The following is a 17,973-nucleotide window of genomic DNA, read 5'->3' on the forward strand; positions in this document are numbered from 1 at the left end:
TCAGTTGGAGTTTTAGAAACATCTCTGAGGCAATGAAAAAATATGTCCACAAAAAAAATATTACTAATACATCTGACCAAGAACATGTATATATATGTGTGTGTGTGTATACACACACACATTTTTTTAAGAAAGGAATTTATTTATGTATTTATTTTTAAAGATTTTATTTATTTGCCAGAGAGAGAACACAAGGAGGGGGGAGAGGCAGGCAGAGGGAGAAGCAGACTCCCTGCTGAGGAAGGAGCCCGATAAGGTTCTAGATCCTAGGACCCTGGTATCATCACCTGAGCCAAAGGCAGACGCTTAACTGTCTGAGCCACCCAGGTGTCCCTGGAACATATTTTTTAAAAGAAGAAAACAAACGGGTGCCTGGGTGGCTCAGTTGATTGTCTGCTTTCGGCTCAGGTCATGATCCTGGAGTCCTAGAATCAAGTCCCGCATCAGGCTCCCTGCTCTGCATATCTCTCTCTCTCATGAATGAATAAATAAAATCCTAAAAAAACCCAAAAGACCCTTATAACTAATAAAAAGACAAATAGCCCAGCAAAATGATTTGAACATTCACTTCACAAAATGAGATATACAAATGGTCAGTGAGTACACGAAAAGATGTTCAGTATCTTAAACACCAGGGAAATGCAAATTAAAACCACAGTGAGATTTTGTCACACATCCAAAATTTAAAGGGCTGGTGACACCAAGTACGGTGAGGGTATAAAGCAACCAGCACCCTCACACATTACTGGAGGAGCTGTAAAACCTTGTAATACACCACTTTGGGAAACAGTTTGGCACTGTCTTAATAAAGTGAAAAATATACTTAGTACATGACTCGGCAGTTGCACTCCTAAGTATTTATCCGAGAGAAATGAAAACACATGTATTTACACAAAGACTTAGGCATGAATGTCCATAATTGTTTATTCATGGTTAAAAAACTAGAAGCAGTTTGGATCCACATGTCCATCCACAAGTGAATTGATGTGCCCATGATGAAATACTGTCCAGCAATAGAATGGAACAGATGACTGATAGCCACCTCAAAACTATTATCCTGAGCACGAGAAGCCAGATACTAAAGAAAATATAACTTGATGTATCCGTATATATGGAACTGTAGGAAAGATAAAACTACTCTCTATTTGTCAGAAGCAGACCAGTGGTATTTGGGGTTAGAGGTGCTGGCAGATAAAGTGGTTTGCCTAAGACAGCACTGTTACTAAATGATAAAGTTTGGATCATATATATATATATATATATATGTATATTTTATATTTAGTCTAGTATTTTTGTCATACAGAGGATTCTCACTGGTTAAATGGCTTTTTAGGTTTCTTCACCCTACTAGCTATTAAAATCAGTATTTTTAAAACAATTTTTTTTAGTTCCTTAACATTTCAGCCCTTCAGGTGCACTTTTTATTATGCTTGTTTTGCATAGTTGCTGGCAGTGATAGATAGTTGTTTTAGAACATACCATTTAAAAAGTAGGTCATTAAAACTCAGTGTCTCAAGTGATATCCTACATTCCACTGTGAGTTGTAAGAATGCATTTCTGGATCTTTCAGTTCAAAGATCAAGAACTCTGTCTATACAGGCTGATTTCTAGAATTTCTCCTCCTCGAAGTGTTGGCAGTAGTAGTGTCTCCCATCTTTTTCACTTAGCATCTCTGGGTGTCTGTGGTTTTCCTGTAACTGCACCTTTGTCTTCTCAGGGCTCACATGACACTGTTCTGCATCTTTATGGACTTTTCTCTCTCTTTAGGCATTCCATCTCTAACAGTTGCTGCTCTGAAAAGCACTCATGTTCTAAATTTCCTTCATGTCTAGATTTAGATTTTGAAATTCATGTTGTGACAGCTTTTGATTTTATTCAACAAATTCTGTATGCGCAATAATGTCTGCCACAATAAATAGGTACATGGCCTAGATTAATCGTTCTTTCTTTGAGGAATTCTCTAAATTTAATATTTTCTCCATGCTGCTTGTTTGTATTTTAATATGTATGTTTAATCAGAAACATTTGTGACATTTTGTGGCGTTTTTCCTTCCCTCTTCATGTCTGTGATATCCAATGTTGGTTGGAAATAGATTGTCATATTCACCTGGTAATTTATCATAATGTTTCAGCATCCTCCTCCAGACCGGCAGGCAGTACCTGGAAGACCAGGCCCTTTCCCCCCCAAGCAGCAAGTACCGGATGAAGATGAAATATGGAAGCAAAGAAGAAGACAGCAGTCAGAACTTTCTGCAGCAGTGGAACGCGCTCGGAAGCGACGTGAAGAGGAAGAGCGAAGAATGGAAGAACAGAGGAAGGCAGCATGTGCGGAGAAACTGAAACGATTGGATGAAAAGCTTGGCATAGTGGACAAACAACCATCTCCAGAGGAGATTAGAGAAAGGGAGCGAGAAAAAGAACGGGAGCGTGAGAAAGAACTTGAGAGAGAACAAGAACGGGAGCGAGAGAAGGAGAGAGAAAAAGAAAGGGAGAGGCAACAGGAGAAGGAGAAAGAACTGGAGAGAGAGCAGGAAAAACAGAGAGAACTGGAAAAGGAAAGAAAGCAAGAAAAAGAGAAAGAACTAGAACGACAGCAGGAAAAGGAGAAAGAACTGCAAAAGATGAAGGAACAGGAAAAGGAATGTGAGTTGGAGAAGAAAGAAAGGGAAAAAGTGGAGGAGAAAACCGAACACAAAGAACCTACTTTAGAGCCTATGGTAGAAAAACCAGAAAGTGAAACCAACTGTAGTAAAGGTATGAGAGTCTTGTTCTTTTATAAGAGGCTTCATAGTACTTCTGGTGTAGATGTTTGTGTATTTGTAATATACATGTATGTAATCCAGGTAAAAATGAGGGTTGTTTTTTTTTTAAGATTGGTTTTATTATTTACTTATTTATTTATTTAGAGAGAGCGCGGGTGCACATGCATGTGAGCGGGGGAAAGGGCAGAGGGAGAGAGAATCTCAAGCAGACTCCCCACAGAGTGCAGAGCCAACGTGGGGCTGGGTCCCAGTACTCTGAGGTTACTCAGGAGTCAGACACTTAACCATCTGAGCCACCCAGGCATCCCAGTTGAGTTTTTTTTTTTTTTTTTAATAGAAGCTGAATTTTATTGGATGCTTTAATATACTTTTTTCCGTAATTTTTTATTATGGTGAAATATACGTAACATAAAATTTAACATCTTAACCATATTTAGGTGTACAGTTTAATGGTTTTAATATATTCATAATGTTGTGCAGTCATCACCACCATCCATCTCCAGAACTCTTTCCATCTTATAAAACTGAAACTCTACCTATTACACAATAGTTCCCTATTTTCCCCTCTCCTCAACCCCTGGCAACCACTATTCTAATTTCTGTCTCTGATTATGACTGTTCTCAGTGCCTCATACGGTATTTGTCTTTTTGTGGTTGGCTTATTTCACTTAGTATAATGTCTTCCAAGGTTCTTTCATATTGTAGCATATTGCAGAGTTTTCTTCCTTTTTAAGGCTAATAATCTATATATAAAACCATGTTTTGCTTATCTGTTTATCTGTTCGTGGGTACTTGGATTGATTCCATATTTTACCTATTTTGAATAATGCTGCTGTGAATGTGAATGTACAAATATCTTGTTGATACCCTGCTTTCATTTTTTTTGATTACATACTCAGAAATGGAATTGCTGGACCGTATGATAATTTTGTTTTTAATTTTTTGAGGAACCACCATACTGTTTTTCACGGCAGCTGTTACCATTTTACATTTCCACCAACAGTGCACAAGGGTTCCAATTTCTCCACATTCTCACCAACATCTGTTTTTTTCTGGGGTTTTTTTTGATAGCAGGCTTCCTAGTAAGTGTGAGGTGGTAACTCACTTAATTTTTGATGTGTGCTTTGTCAATGATTAGTGATGTTGAGTATTATCTTTTTATGTGTTCATTGGCCATTTTGTGTATCTTTGGAGAAATGTCCAAGTCCTTTGTCTGTTTTTGAATCAGATTGTTGTTGAGTTTTAGGAGTTGGCTGTGCATTCTAGATGTTAATCCCTTACCAGATATATGATCTGCCAATGTTACCTCTCTTTAGATACATTGCCTTTTCATTCTGGATATTCTTTTCATGCATAAAACTTCAAAATTTTCATGAAATCCATCTGTTTTTTGTTGCTTCTGCCTTTGGTGTCAAGTCCACAGTGTCATGGCCAAATCTAATATAATAAAGCGTTTGTTCTGTTTACTTCTAAGAGTTTTATAGTTTTATGTCTTACATTTACATCTTTGACCTGTTTTGAGTTAAGTTTTTGTACATTGTGTTAGGTAAGGGACCAGCTTCATTCTTTTTCATGTGGATATTCAGCTTTCTCAATACCATTGTTGGAAACACTGTTCTTTCCCCCATTGAATGGTCTTAGCAACATCTTATAAAATCACTAGTCCGTGTATGTGATGGTTTATTTTGGGGTCTTGATTCTGTTCTGTTGCCCTACCTGCCTGACATTATGTTAGTGTCTTACTGTTTTCATTACTGTAGCTTTGTCGTATGCTTTTAAATCCGGATATGTGGGTCCTCCATCTTTGTTACTTTTTTTTCATGAGGGTTTTGGCTATTCTGGGTCCCCCTGAGAGTACATGTGAATTTTAGGATGGGTGTTTCTATTTCTGTAAAGAACACCATTGAGATTTTGCTAGGGATTGCATAACTCTTGCTTTTGGTAGTATCGATAATGTCAGTAATATTAAGTCTTGCAGTCTGTGAGCATGGGATGTGTTTCCATTTATTTATGTCTTCTTTAATTTCTTCCAGCAATATTCTGTAGTTTTCATTGTACAAGGATTTCATCTCCTTGGTTTATTCTTAAGCATTTTAGGGGTACCTGGCTGGTTCAGTTGGCGGAGTGTTTGGCTCTTAATTTCGAAATTATGAGTTCAAGCCACACTTTGGGTGTAGAGATTACTTAAATAAAAACCTAAAAAAAATTCGTAAGCATTTTATTCTTTTTGATACTATTATAAATGGAATTGTTTGTAATTTCCTTTTCAGATCATTCATTATTAGTATACTAGAAATGCAGGTAATGTGAGCAGGTGTTACAATCTTATATGTAGAAAACCGTAAATCTCAAGGGACCCAGAATAGCTAAAACTGTCTTGAACTAAAGTAACAAAGCTGGAGGACTCATACAACTGGATTTAAAAACTTACTGCGGAGTTTATGTTTGTAGGAATTTGTTCATTTCATCTTGCTTATCCTATTTGTTGCTATATAGTTATCCATAATACTCTCATAATCCTTATTTCTGTAGAATTGGTAGTAATGTCCCAGTTTCTATTTCTGATTTTAGTAGTTTGAGTCCTCTCTCTCTCTTTTTTTTTTTTAGTTGACTTGCCTAGGTAAAGGTTTGTCAATTTTGTTGATCTTTTCAGAGAACCCGCTTTTATAGCTGCATTGATTTTTTTCTATTTTTCTATTCTCTGTTTTGTGGATCTCTGTGTTGAACTTTATTACCTTTCTTCTGGTAACCTTGGTTTTACTTTGTTCTTATTCTTTTTCCCTTACATTGTTAACACTAGGTTTAGGATTGGAGGTCTTTCTTTTTTCTTTTTATTTTATTTTTATTTTATTTTTTTTTTTAAGATTTTATTTATTTATTCGACAGAGATAGAGACAGCCAGAGAGAGAGGGAACACAAGCAGGGGGAGTGGGAGAGGAAGAAGCAGGCTCATAGCGGAGGAGCCTGATGTGGGGCTCGATCCCAGAACGCCGGGATCACGCCCTGAGCCGAAGGCAGATTCTTAACCGCTGTGCCACCAGGCGCCCCTGGAGGTCTTTCTTTTTTAATGTAAGCATTTATAGCTGTAAATTTGCCCCCTTTGCATCACTTTTGCTGCATCCTATAAATTTTGGTATGTTGTGTTTTTGTGTTCATTCATCTCAAGTATTTTCTAATTTCCCTTCTCATTTATTCTTTGAGAGTGGTGTTTAATTTCCTCAGATTTGTGAATTTTCCTGTTTTCACTTCTCTTTTTGATTTTTAACTTCATCCCATTGTGGTCATAGAAAATACTTCTTTGAGATTTATCATTTTAAATCTATTGATCATTGATGCTGTGGCCTGACATACAGTCTGCCTTGGAAAATGTCCTGTGTGCATGTGAGAAGAATGTGATGGCTGTTGTTGGCTAGAGTGTTCTTTAGGTTTGTTGGATCTAGTTGGTTTATTGTATTAAGTCCTTTGTTTCCTCGCTTACCTTTTGTCTTTTTATTGTATCCATTATGGAGAGTAAGGTATTGAAGTGTCCAGCTATAAATGTACAACAGTCTGTCCCTTCAACTCTTGTCAGTATTTTGCTTCATATGTTTTGATGGTCTGTTATTAGACACATATGTTAAATATGTGTAAATATTTATAATGGCTGTATCTTGCTGCTTTGAACCTTTTATTAGTATATAATGTCCTGTGTCTCTTGTAAAACTTTCAGTTCAAAGCCGTTCTTGTTTGGTATTAGCATAGCCACCTTGCTGTCTTCGGTTACTGTTGCTGTGGACTATCTGAGTTTATCTTTTCATCTTCAATCTGTTTGTGTCTCTGGATCTTAAGTAAATTTCTTAGAGATAACGATACAGTTGGATCACGTGTTTCCAGTTCAATCCATTTTAAGTATTGATTAGAAAGGACTTATTCTGACATTTTGGTATTTGGTTTTTATATGCCTTATCCATTTTCGCCGCTCATTTCCTGCATTACCATCTTTTGTGTTTAGATGATTTTTTTGTATTGAAACATTTTAAATTCCTTTCTCATTTCCTTTTGTTTATATTCTTTAGCTACCTTCTTTGTTTTTTACCATGGGGATAGCATAAATATGCAAAAGTTACGTTACTAAATTTATACCAGCCTAACTTTAATAATATACAAAAATTCATTCCTTTTTTAACAGTTCCACTTGTATTCCTTTTGGTTGTTGATGTCACAGAGTTACATCTTTAACTTCATATCCGCAGAAACAAACCAATAATTATTTTAAATGAATTAGTTCTTTAATCATGTGGAAAACAATGTGGAGTTACAAACCAAAATATAATGTTATTAGCTTTTAGACTAATAATTGCTTTTTTTAAAAATAATTCATTTCATAAATCACACGTGCAAACATAGAGTTACACTGCCTTTTATGATTGCCCATGTGTTTGCCTTTATGGAGAATCATTATTTTGTCATGCAGTTTTGATTTATTGTGTGCTATCCTTTCATTTTACCCTGCAGGACTCCCTTGAGCATTAGTTGAGGGCAGGTCTGATGGTCATGAACTCTTTTATAGCTTTTATCTGGGAATATTTCAATTTCTCCCTCATTTTTGAAGAACAGTTTTGCCAGATAAAGGATTCTTGGTTGATAGGGTTTTTTTTTCTTTTAATACTTTGAGATGTCACCTGGCCTCCAGAGTTTCTGATGAGAAATCTGATTCTTTTATTGAGCATCCCCTGTATGTGACTTCTCCTTAGTGCTGTCCTGCTGCTTTCATGATTCACTGTTTGTCTTTTTAAAGTTTTATTATAATGTGTCTCAGTTTGGAACTCTTAGAATTCATAGAGCTGCTTAGAAGTTATACTCATGCTTTCATCAAATTTGAGACATTTTTGGCCATTATTTCTTCAAATATTCATCTCTGCCCCTTTGTCTCTCCCCTGCTTCTAGACTCCCTCCCAGTGTGTATGTTTGGTCTGTTGATCTTGTCCTATAGGTACCTTAAGCTCTGTTTATTTTTTGTTCTGTTTCTCAGGCATAATAATTTCCATTGTCCTTGTTGAAGTTTGCGAATTCTTTCTTTTGCTTGCTCCAATGTGGGTTTAAGTGTGTGTTTGTGGGGAGGGGAGGTTGTGCCTGGGTGGCTCAGCTGGTTAGGCCTCCACCTCGTGGTTTCAGCTCAGGTCATGATCTCATGGCTCTGTGCCCAGCGGGGAATCTCCTTGAGGATTCTGTCCCTCTGCCCCTCCTGCCAGTCATGTGCATGCCTGCGTGCTCTCTCTCATAAATAAATAAATCTTTAAAAAAACTGTGAGGTGGGGGGTGTGTAGCTGGTACTGTGCTAAAAGCTTTAATTGACTGATACTAACCACAATTTATCATCCAAACCTTCCCCTGAAAGTTGCAAGCCTTCATTCAATAGACTCCGGAGTTCTAGAGTACTGAGACCAGATGGATTCTGCCAGTGCAATTTTGTTGTCTAGTTTGGGAAAGAGATTCTTGGTGTTTCCTTCTCCACTATTTATCTCCGAATCCTCTCTTATATAAAAGGCTGTGAAGATAACATTTGCACTGTAAAACATGCACTAGATCCATTTTTTCTTATTTCATATTAACAATAAAGGGTATTAAAGAAACAAGTTAATTGGGTTTGGGGAAGGATAGTTGTGGGGTTATTCTACAAGGAAACAAAAAGCTTCCCTTGTAGTATTTCTCAAAGTTGTTAGATGAGGTTCAGTTCCATTTTGTCTGCAAAACTGTATTTGCTTCATAGTCACATATGCTGATTCTTCTATTTTTTTCTGACTCTAAGACATTTAAATTCTAAGACATTTAAATTTTGTACACATATATTAATACTTCTGAAATTTCAGTTGAATAGAGCTTAATGGAAATTTTGGGATTGTCATAATTAAGTGACTGTACCCAGTTCATAATTTCAGATTTGTTTTTCTTCCAGTTTAAATATAAAAGCTTCCAAAGTGTAGTTGACTGTAATTATTCTTTTAAAAAAAATTTCTGGCTCTAATCAACTTTTTTGTTCTCCACGTTGTCTTAGAGACTCTAATTAGCAGAATTAAAATATAGTATAAACCTTGCTCTGAACTTCAGTAAAGCTCATTCTTAATGAACAGTTTAACAATGACTTAAAATAGAAGTAATGGTAGTTCTGTTTCGGGGTGCCTCCGTGGCTTAGTCAGTTAAGTGTCTGCCTTTGGCTCAGGTCGTGATCCCAGGGTTCTGGGATCGAGCCCTGTATCGGGTTCTCTGTTCAGCAGGGAGCCTGCTTCTCCTCCTCCCTCTGACATTCCCCCTGCCATTCCCCCTGCCTGTGTTCTCTGTCTCTCTGTCAAATAAATAAAATCTTTAAAAAAAGTAGTAGTTCTATTTCAGTCTATTTTTCTGATACAGAAACACTGACACATTTTTCTTTAATCTGAAAACCCATGGTCTTTAAGATCCTGCTGCTTGAAATTATATTATGAAGCTATTTAAAATTTTTCTTTAATTTATTTATAGTCAGAGTCATCATCAAACTTGGCTCTTAACTAAGTATAAAAAGAGTTGAGTATGTTACCCTAACCTTTTTTTAATGAGATAAGGCCCATGCCAGATTTCATAAATTTTTGTATTAATGCATATAGAGATAATTTGATATTGATAATGGGCTTTTATTACATATCATAAGCACAGATTGCTCATAGTACGAAAGTAAAATTTCTCACTATAGCATTGGCATACCTTAATATTGATGGATGCTAAAAAAGAACAACCTTAGGGAATCTCATTAATAGATGATGAAAAAGGACTATAGATTTGAAATAAGGAAATCACATTTTAGTCTTTGTTCTGTCAGTGAATACATTGATTAATTTCACTGTCAGGCGGGACTATATCTACACCAATTATTTATGCTTTTCTTTTTAATAATTTCTTGGTGCTTTTATTTTCATTCACATCTTCTCTGTTCTTTGATGGCAATTTAACTTCAACTAGGTTTATTAGCATGACGTGCCCTTTTGATAAAGTGTTGTACCTACTGGCTCTTTTTTCTTTCCAGTATTTTATTTACCTTCTTACAACATTCTTAATATTGAACGTAATGCCTACAAGAAAATGTGGTTTGTGATTCTTCAGAGCATGGTTTTTACGTTGGCAAAATAAACTTCCTTTTAAAATGCATCCCTAGTTCTCTGAGAAAAGAATTTATAACAGGCTTCACTTTGTAATTGTGACAAAGTCTCTAGAATGAATAGGCTGTGTTTTTATTTAGGATGAAAAATTGTTATTTAGTTATTAAATAAGTACGTGTATAGTATTTTTTGGTATCATTCTTGATAATCTTTACATAGAATAATTTATATGTCTGAAGATAGCTGATGATCACTGTTGTCAGACTTTGATTCATTAGTTTTCTTTATAGATAATAGTCTCTTGATCAAAAAGCAAACTGTTGTGTTACATTTTACGTTTAAGCCATTTGTATTTTCACATCAGTCCTAGTGAACCAAAGGTAAATAATGACAGCATTAATAGTTATGAAAACAATAAGAAATAGGTAGTATTTGAAATGGTTTATTATCACAAAATATAAGACACAAATTTTTGCTTGGTAAAGCATTTAGACCTGTGATCTCTAAAGAACCTGGCTTTGAGGAAATCTAAGGTTTCGTTACTTTAATGTTAACCTCATTGATGGCTATCAGTATTAGAGTACAGAACAGTTTTTTGGAGTGTTAAGAATGCTTTCTTCTGGGGCACCTGGGTGGCTCAGTTGTTAAGCGTCTACCTTCGGCTCAGGTCGTGATCCCAGGGTCCTGGGATCCAGCCCCCGCATCGGGCTCCCGCTCAGCAGGAAGCCTGCTTCTCCCTCCCCGACTCCCCGTGCTGGTGTTCCCTCTCTGGCTGTGTCTCTCTCTGTCAAATAAATAAATAAAATATAAATAAATAAATAAATAAATAAAGCTTTCTTCCTCATTAACCTTTTTAAAATATCAGTCTAATAATTTCATGCCAGTGCACATATCATGCATTTGATAAGTGTCATAGATGATTATCATTATTTTTCACCTTTTTTTTGGACAGAGGATGATGCAGTTTTCACTAGACAAGACAGCAATCGCAGTGAAAAAGAGACCACGCAAGTGGCGCATGAAACAGAGCCAGAATCAGGATCTCAACCTCGGCCTGCTGTATTATCTGGTTATTTTAAACAGTTTCAGAAGTCTTTACCACCTCGATTTCAGCGACAGCAGGTAACAAAAAGCATTTAATCATGTATGTGATCGAAAAGGTTTATTGTTCAGTAGTCTGAGAAGTAGCTTGACATGAAACCTAAAATACACAAAGCATACAGGTTTTCCCTGAAATTCTTTCCCTTTTTAATAGTTAAGTTTGTTGATAATGGGTTTTACCATAAACTTCTGTGTCATTTTCCCCCCTGATTTATAGAGACCGTCTTCCTTTGTAGGAAATGATTTCTGCAGTACAATTAATGAGTGATTAATTTCTTAAGGCAAAATGTCATGACTTATCTTCTGTTCTTTTGACTTACCATCTCTCAGTGTTAAATATCTTTTGAATTCTTTTCCCTGAAGGATTCAAAAAAGCCCATTATTTTCTGATATGATTGCTTATATTAATTGATCACGTGGAACCAAACTCTCAAGATGTGGGATCCTGCTTTTTCAGGAACAGATGAAACAGCAGCAGTGGCAGCAGCAGCAGCAGCAAGGTGTACTTCCCCAGACGGTCCCTTCACAGCCGTCCAGCGGTGCTGTCCCTCCTCCACCACACAGACCTCTCTACCAGCCCATGCAGCCTCACCCGCAGCATTTGGCTTCTATGGGTTTCGATCCAAGGTGGCTCATGATGCAGTCATACATGGATCCTCGAATGATATCAGGTAGACCTGCTATGGATATTCCACCCATTCATCCTGGTGAGTTGAAATTGAGTTTGTCTCGTGGCTCACTGGCAGTTACACAAGATCAGAGGTTTCATCTTCTCCCATTTTTACTCTTAATTCCTTTAAGACGTATAATCTAGTAAGAACTTAAGTAGGGTGCCTAGATTTTTTTTTTAAAGATTTTATTTATTCGAGAGCGAGAGTGTGCATGTGCACGAGTGGGGAGCAGGGGGAGAGGGAGAAAGACAGACAAGCAGGCTCCCTGCTCAGCAGGGAGCCCAATGCAGGGCTCCATCCCAGGACCCTGAGATCATGACCCGAGCTGAAGTTGGATGCCTAACTGCCTGAGCCACCCAGGTGCCCCTAGACTTTTTATTTTTAAAGATTTTATTTATTTATTTTAGAGAGCGGGAGGGGCAAAGGAAGAGGGAGAGAGCATCCCAAGCAGATTTCTCACTGGGCACAGAGCCTGACACAGGGCTCAGTCTCACAACCCTGGGATTAGAACCTGAGCTGAGACCAAGAGTCAGACGCTCAACTGACTGTGCCATCCAGGCGCCCCAGGGTGCCTAGATTTATTTATTTTTTTTAAATTTAAAAGATTTATCTATTTGACAGAGAAAGAGTACACATGCAAGCTGGGGGCAGGGATAGAGGGTGAGGGAGAGAGAATATCAAGCAGACTCCACGCTGAGAAGGGGACCTGATAATGGGGCTCAATCACACGATCCTGAAATCATGACCTGAACTGAAATCAAAGGTTAGACATTTAACTGACTGAGCCACCCAGGTGCCCCCAGGCTACCTAGATTTTTAATCAAAAAATTCTATAACTTTTAGCACAGAATAGTTAAATGCCACACACTGTATGATACGTGTGATAAGACCAAAACACTAGTAGTTATTTTCTGTTTCATAAATATTTAAAAATTTTTGAGTCAAAATATTTTGTTATTTGCTAAATCGTTTTCATTCTTTTAAGTGTTTAAGCATTTAAATTTTTCCGTATATTCTGTATTCCAGCTTTTTAGTTTTCTCTGCCAAATACTTGAGTTTTCACATAGGTTAGCTGAAAACGAATGAATTAATGTTGTATGGAATCTGTCAGAATAAATCTGGATAATTCATGAACAAAATGATATAGAGGAAAGTTTAGAAGGGATAAAAATATGATCAAGAATCATGTCTTGGGGCGCCTGGGTGGCTCAGTTGTTAAGCGTCTGCCTTCGGCTCAGGGCATGATCCTGGTGCCCTAGGATCAAGCCCCACATTAGGCTCCTCCGCTAGGGGCCTGCTTCTTTCTCTCCCACTCCCCCTCCTGTGTCCCTCTCTCGCTGGCTATCTCTGTCTGTCAAATAAATAAATAAAATCTTAAAAAAAAAATCATGTCTTAATTTTAAAATTTATACTTCAATTTTAAAATTTAAGAGGGATAATTAATAGCATTGATCAACTAATTAAACTACATTAATGGAATTATCTATAGGAAATATTTTCTCTGGAAATCTGTCACTATTGGGGTAATCCTCATTATGTTTTTATTATTTGATCTTTATAGGCATTTTGGGTTTTTTTCCTTTAAAGTAAAAATAGGCTGCTCTTGTGGTTTGCTTTGTTTGCGTCCTCAATTCTTAAATCTATATTTTTAAATTTTTTATAAGATTTTATTTATTTATTTGAGAAAGAAAGAGAGCACAAACTGGGAGGGGAAGAGAGAGAAGCAGGCTCCCTGCTGAGCAGGGAGCTCAATGCAAGGCTTGATCTGGGATCATGACCAGAGCCAAAGGCAGACACTTAACTGACTGAGCCACCCAGGTGCCCCCTCTTAAATCTGTTTAATAGCAACAATAAAAATTTCATTCACAGAAAATCTTGTGTGATTTTCATTGATCATTTCTTGAGTTCATCACTTGGGCAAAAAGTATTTCTTTAGCTCAAATATAGAATTCCAAATAGTAATTGATAACCCAGATTCTTCGTGTATGTAATGATTGTTTTTCCCATCTTTTTCTGGTTTTGTATAGGAATGATTCCACCTAAGCCATTAATGAGAAGAGAACAGATGGAAGGATCACCAAACAGTTCCGAGTCATTTGAGCATATAGCACGATCTGCAAGAGATCATGCAATCTCCCTCTCTGAACCTCGTGTAATGTGGGGGTCAGATCCCTATCCTCACACCGAGCCTCAGCAGGCCACTACTCCCAAGGCAGCAGAAGAGCCTGAGGATGCAAGGTAATTAAAATAATTATTAATACAAATTGAATATTGTGGTAAAATGAAAACTGTGCCCCTGAAGATCATTCTGATTTAGGACTGAGTGACAAATCTGATTTCCTCCCATTTAGTTTATGTCATTTCATTTTTGGACATGCTTTCTTTTTCTGTCATTTCTTTATTGATTAGAGCATTTGTCCCCTAGTTCTGTACACTGAATTAAATATTGAAATTCAGTGTTGCATGTAAAATTGGCACGTTTCTGCTGTTTACATGTAGTCTAGCTTAAAGTGTTGATATAATTTTTCTACTAATGAAGAATGGTAGACATTTGATAATCAGTACCTTGTGAAAGTCTTCTAATGCTGAGATGAAGGCAAATACTAATTTATAGAGATAATTCGAAGTAGCAGATAATTGGTGATCTATAGTAATTTATAACCATAAACTTAGAACTTTTGCCCTTTTAAGGAGTATATTTTGTAATGCTGATTCATTGGGGAAGATAGACCCCTTCTAGTATACTTTTTGATTATAGGTGGGAATTATTAGTCTTGCTGGATTAAAAATTCACATAAGCATGGCCTAAACTTCCTTTTTTCTTAAGGAATGAAGTTCATTTGTTTGTAATTGTGGGGGAAAAAATAACGAGGCATCTACCATCAACGAAATTTTGAGTGTTCAGTATTGTTAACTATAAGCATGGTGTTTTACAGTACATTTCTAGAACTTTTCCACCTTGTATGAGTGAAACTTTAAACCCACTGAGTAGCAAATAATTTCCCCATTCCTTCTAGTCCCTGGCAGTCACCATTCTACTTTATGCTTGAATGAGTTTGATTACATTATGTACCTCATATAAGTGGAATCCTACAGTATTTGTCCTGTGATTATTCATTTCACTTAGCATAATGTTCTCATCCATTTGGTAGCATGTAACAGTATTTTCTTCTTTTTAAAGTCTAAATTTGGACATTCTGTTGTATGTATATACCACATTTTCTTAATCCATTTGTCTGTCAGTGGACACTGAGGGTTGTTTCCACCTCTCTGGTCTTATGCATAATGCTGCACTAAACTTTTTAAGGAGGCATAAAGATTAGGGTCCTTTTTAAATGGTTTTTATGATCAGGATCCATTTGTGGTTTATATAATTAGAGGGATTATTTTGCTGTACACTTGTGAGAAAGAGTTTGTCTTGGTGGTTATGCTTCTGATTCTCATTTTTTTAGGCCCGAAGCCCCACTGGATCAGGAACAGATTACTGCTGCTTATCCTGTAGAACATAGTCAATTAGAGGTTCATCCAAAGGCAGACTTTGTCAGAGAATCAAGTGAGACAGAAGTACAGAAGTTTTTAAGCAGATCTGTGGAAGACATTAGACCTCGCCATACTGACACAAACAATCAGTCTGCTTGTTTTGATGCACCTGATCAAAAAACTGTAGCCACTCCTCAAGAAGAGCGGATTGCAGCTGGAGAAAGTCAGCCTGCCCGGAAAAGAAGTGTTTCACATGGATCTAACCATACTCAAAAATCAGAGGAGCAAAGAAGTGACCCATCTGCAAGCATTCCTAAAGTAACCAGCAGATGCGTTGATTCAAAGGAACCAGCAGAAAGGACAGAAGAAAAACCAAAGAAGGATGGCTTTATACGATCTTCTGAGGGACCAAAACCTGAAAAACTGTATAAATCTAAATCGGAAACTCGTTGGGGCCCAAGGCCAAGCTCCAACAGAAGAGAAGAAGGCAATGACAGGCCTGTGAGAAGATCAGGTCCCATTAAAAAACCTGTACTTAGAGATATGAAAGAGGAGCGAGAGCAGCGGAAGGAGAAAGAAGGGGAAAAGGGAGAAAAGGTCACTGAAAAAGTTGTAAAACCTGAAAAGACAGAAAAGAAGGATCCTCTTCCTCCAGTCCCACCACCCGCAGCACCGGTTCAGCCACAGTCGGTTCCACCACCACCTCAGCCAGAACTGGAGAAATTACCTCCAACAGAAACTTCAACTGTGGTTCAAAAGCCACCTCAAGATGCTGAGAAGCCCTCAGAACCTGTAGGTACTGTTGAGGTGGAGCCTGTGGCTAAAACTGTAAACCAGCAAACTGTCACAGCACCAGCAGTCAAAGAAGAAAAACAACCTGAGAAGCTCGGTAGCAAGGACCTTGTGTTAGAGAGGCCTCGACCAGATTCAAGACCAGCAGTTAAAAAAGAATCCACTTTACCCCCTAGGACCTATTGGAAAGAAGCTAGAGATAGAGATTGGTTTCCAGATCAAGGATATAGAGGTCGAGGCCGGGGTGAATACTATTCCAGAGGCCGAAGCTATAGAGGTTCTTATGGAGGGCGTGGCCGGGGTGGGAGAGGGCACACTCGAGATTATCCTCAATATAGAGACAATAAGCCACGGACAGAGCATGTGCCCTCAGGACCTCTTCGACAGCGAGAAGAAAGTGAAACACGAAGCGAGAGCTCTGATTTTGAAGTTGTTCCCAAAAGAAGACGACAGCGAGGCTCAGAGACTGACACAGACAGTGAAATTCATGAAAGTGCAAGTGATAAGGATAGTTTAAGTAAAGGTAAACTTCCCAAAAGAGAGGAACGGTCTGAAAACAAAAAGCCCATAAAGCCTCAGTCTTCTTTCAAGCCCGAAAATCACATTCGAATAGATAATAGACCTCTAGAAAAACCTTATGTGAGGGATGATGATAAATCTAAACCAGGCTTCCTTCCTAAAGGAGAGCCTACACGGCGAGGTAGAGGGGGAACATTCAGACGTGGTGGGAGAGATCCTGGAGGCCGGCCGGCGCGCCCTTCCACCTTACGGAGACCTGCTTATAGGGACAATCAGTGGAACCCAAGGCAGGCAGAAGCTCCTAAACCAGACGATGGAGAGCCACCAAGAAGACATGAACAATTCATTCCTATACCAGCAGATAAACGACCTCCAAAATTTGAGCGAAAATTTGACCCAGCTAGAGAGAGGCCCCGACGACAACGTCCTACCCGACCACCAAGGCAAGATAAGCCGCCTCGATTTAGACGTCTCAGAGAGAGGGAGGCTGCTTCCAAAACCAACGAGGTGGCGGTGCCCACAAATGGCACTGTTAATAATGTGGTTCAAGAACCAGTTAATCCTGCTGGGGATGTTTCTGGGAACAAGACACCAGACTTATCTAATCAGAACTCTTCAGATCAGGCAAATGAAGAATGGGAAACAGCTTCTGAAAGCAGTGATTTCAACGAGAGGCGTGAGAGAGATGAAAAAAAAAATGCTGATTTGAATGCACAAGCAGTTACGAAGGCCGGAGAGAATGTTTTACCTCCCAAAAGGGAAATAGCAAAGAGAAGTTTTTCTAGCCAGAGGCCTGGTGTAGATCGCCAGAATCGGCGTGGCAACAGTGGACCACCCAAATCTGGAAGGAATTTCTCAGGTCCTAGGAATGAAAGGAGAAGTGGTCCACCATCAAAAAGTGGGAAGCGAGGGTGAGTTCTTTGTTTTCGATACAGTTGCATTCGTACCTGAAAGTTGAACTGAGCGAAGGAGCCAGTCTAGTCAGAGGACCCAGACATTGTTCTCCCCTAAATTTTTTTTTTGTCTGTTCTCAGAGTGTAAGGGTGCTTGAGCAAGAGAGGTTAATGGGTCTCAGGAGTCTTTGCCTCCTAAGGCATTTTCCAGAAGAGTCCTCTTAAGAATTTGTAGCTTTGGGGGAATCTCTACATCTGGGGAGGGATCTGTACAGTGTCTTCCTTCTGGTAAGTCATCTTACTAATGATGAGCAGCCCCCTTTTCTTTTTTTTCTTTACAAAACTCTGGTCCTCATAGGTGTCCTCTGGGTCTTAAATGAATACATTTTAACTGTATGCTTTATCACTCTGTACTGGTTGCTAGGAAGTGAAATGTGGAACCTTAAGAATAAGTTATATCTTCCTCGAGTTGCAAACTACAATAAATGATCCAGCTGCAAAGAGGCCCAGAACTGCCACCAGAGCTACCAGTAACATAGATACCGTGGGATTTATTTGAAAATAGTTGTTCAAACTGTGCTAAGCTTGGTCTCTTCTTTTAAATATTGAAATGTTATTTATGGTAAATTATTAATTTCTTTAATAT

General features: G+C 38.1%; 1 protein-coding gene across 14 annotated transcripts in view; it reads left to right on the forward strand.

The window, feature by feature from the left end:
• The window catches only part of PRRC2C (proline rich coiled-coil 2C), an 89,191-nt gene that overhangs the window by 33,974 nt on the left and 37,244 nt on the right, over window positions 1-17,973 (forward strand). For 13 of the 14 annotated variants that reach the window (XM_019809198.2, XM_034666723.1, XM_019809200.2 and 10 more), the window contains exons 12-16: window positions 2,133-2,754; window positions 10,824-10,993; window positions 11,430-11,679; window positions 13,671-13,881; window positions 15,096-17,345. In XM_019809198.2, coding sequence (XP_019664757.2) covers window positions 2,133-2,754; window positions 10,824-10,993; window positions 11,430-11,679; window positions 13,671-13,881; window positions 15,096-17,345 — 3,503 coding nt within the window. The remainder of the gene's footprint in view (window positions 1-2,132; window positions 2,755-10,823; window positions 10,994-11,429; window positions 11,680-13,670; window positions 13,882-15,095; window positions 17,346-17,973) is intronic. The other variant, XM_011236316.3, reaches the window with a different exon arrangement.

This window comes from Ailuropoda melanoleuca, chromosome 8 (genome assembly GCF_002007445.2).
Source record: "Ailuropoda melanoleuca isolate Jingjing chromosome 8, ASM200744v2, whole genome shotgun sequence".
Classification (NCBI taxonomy): Eukaryota; Metazoa; Chordata; class Mammalia; order Carnivora; family Ursidae; genus Ailuropoda; species Ailuropoda melanoleuca.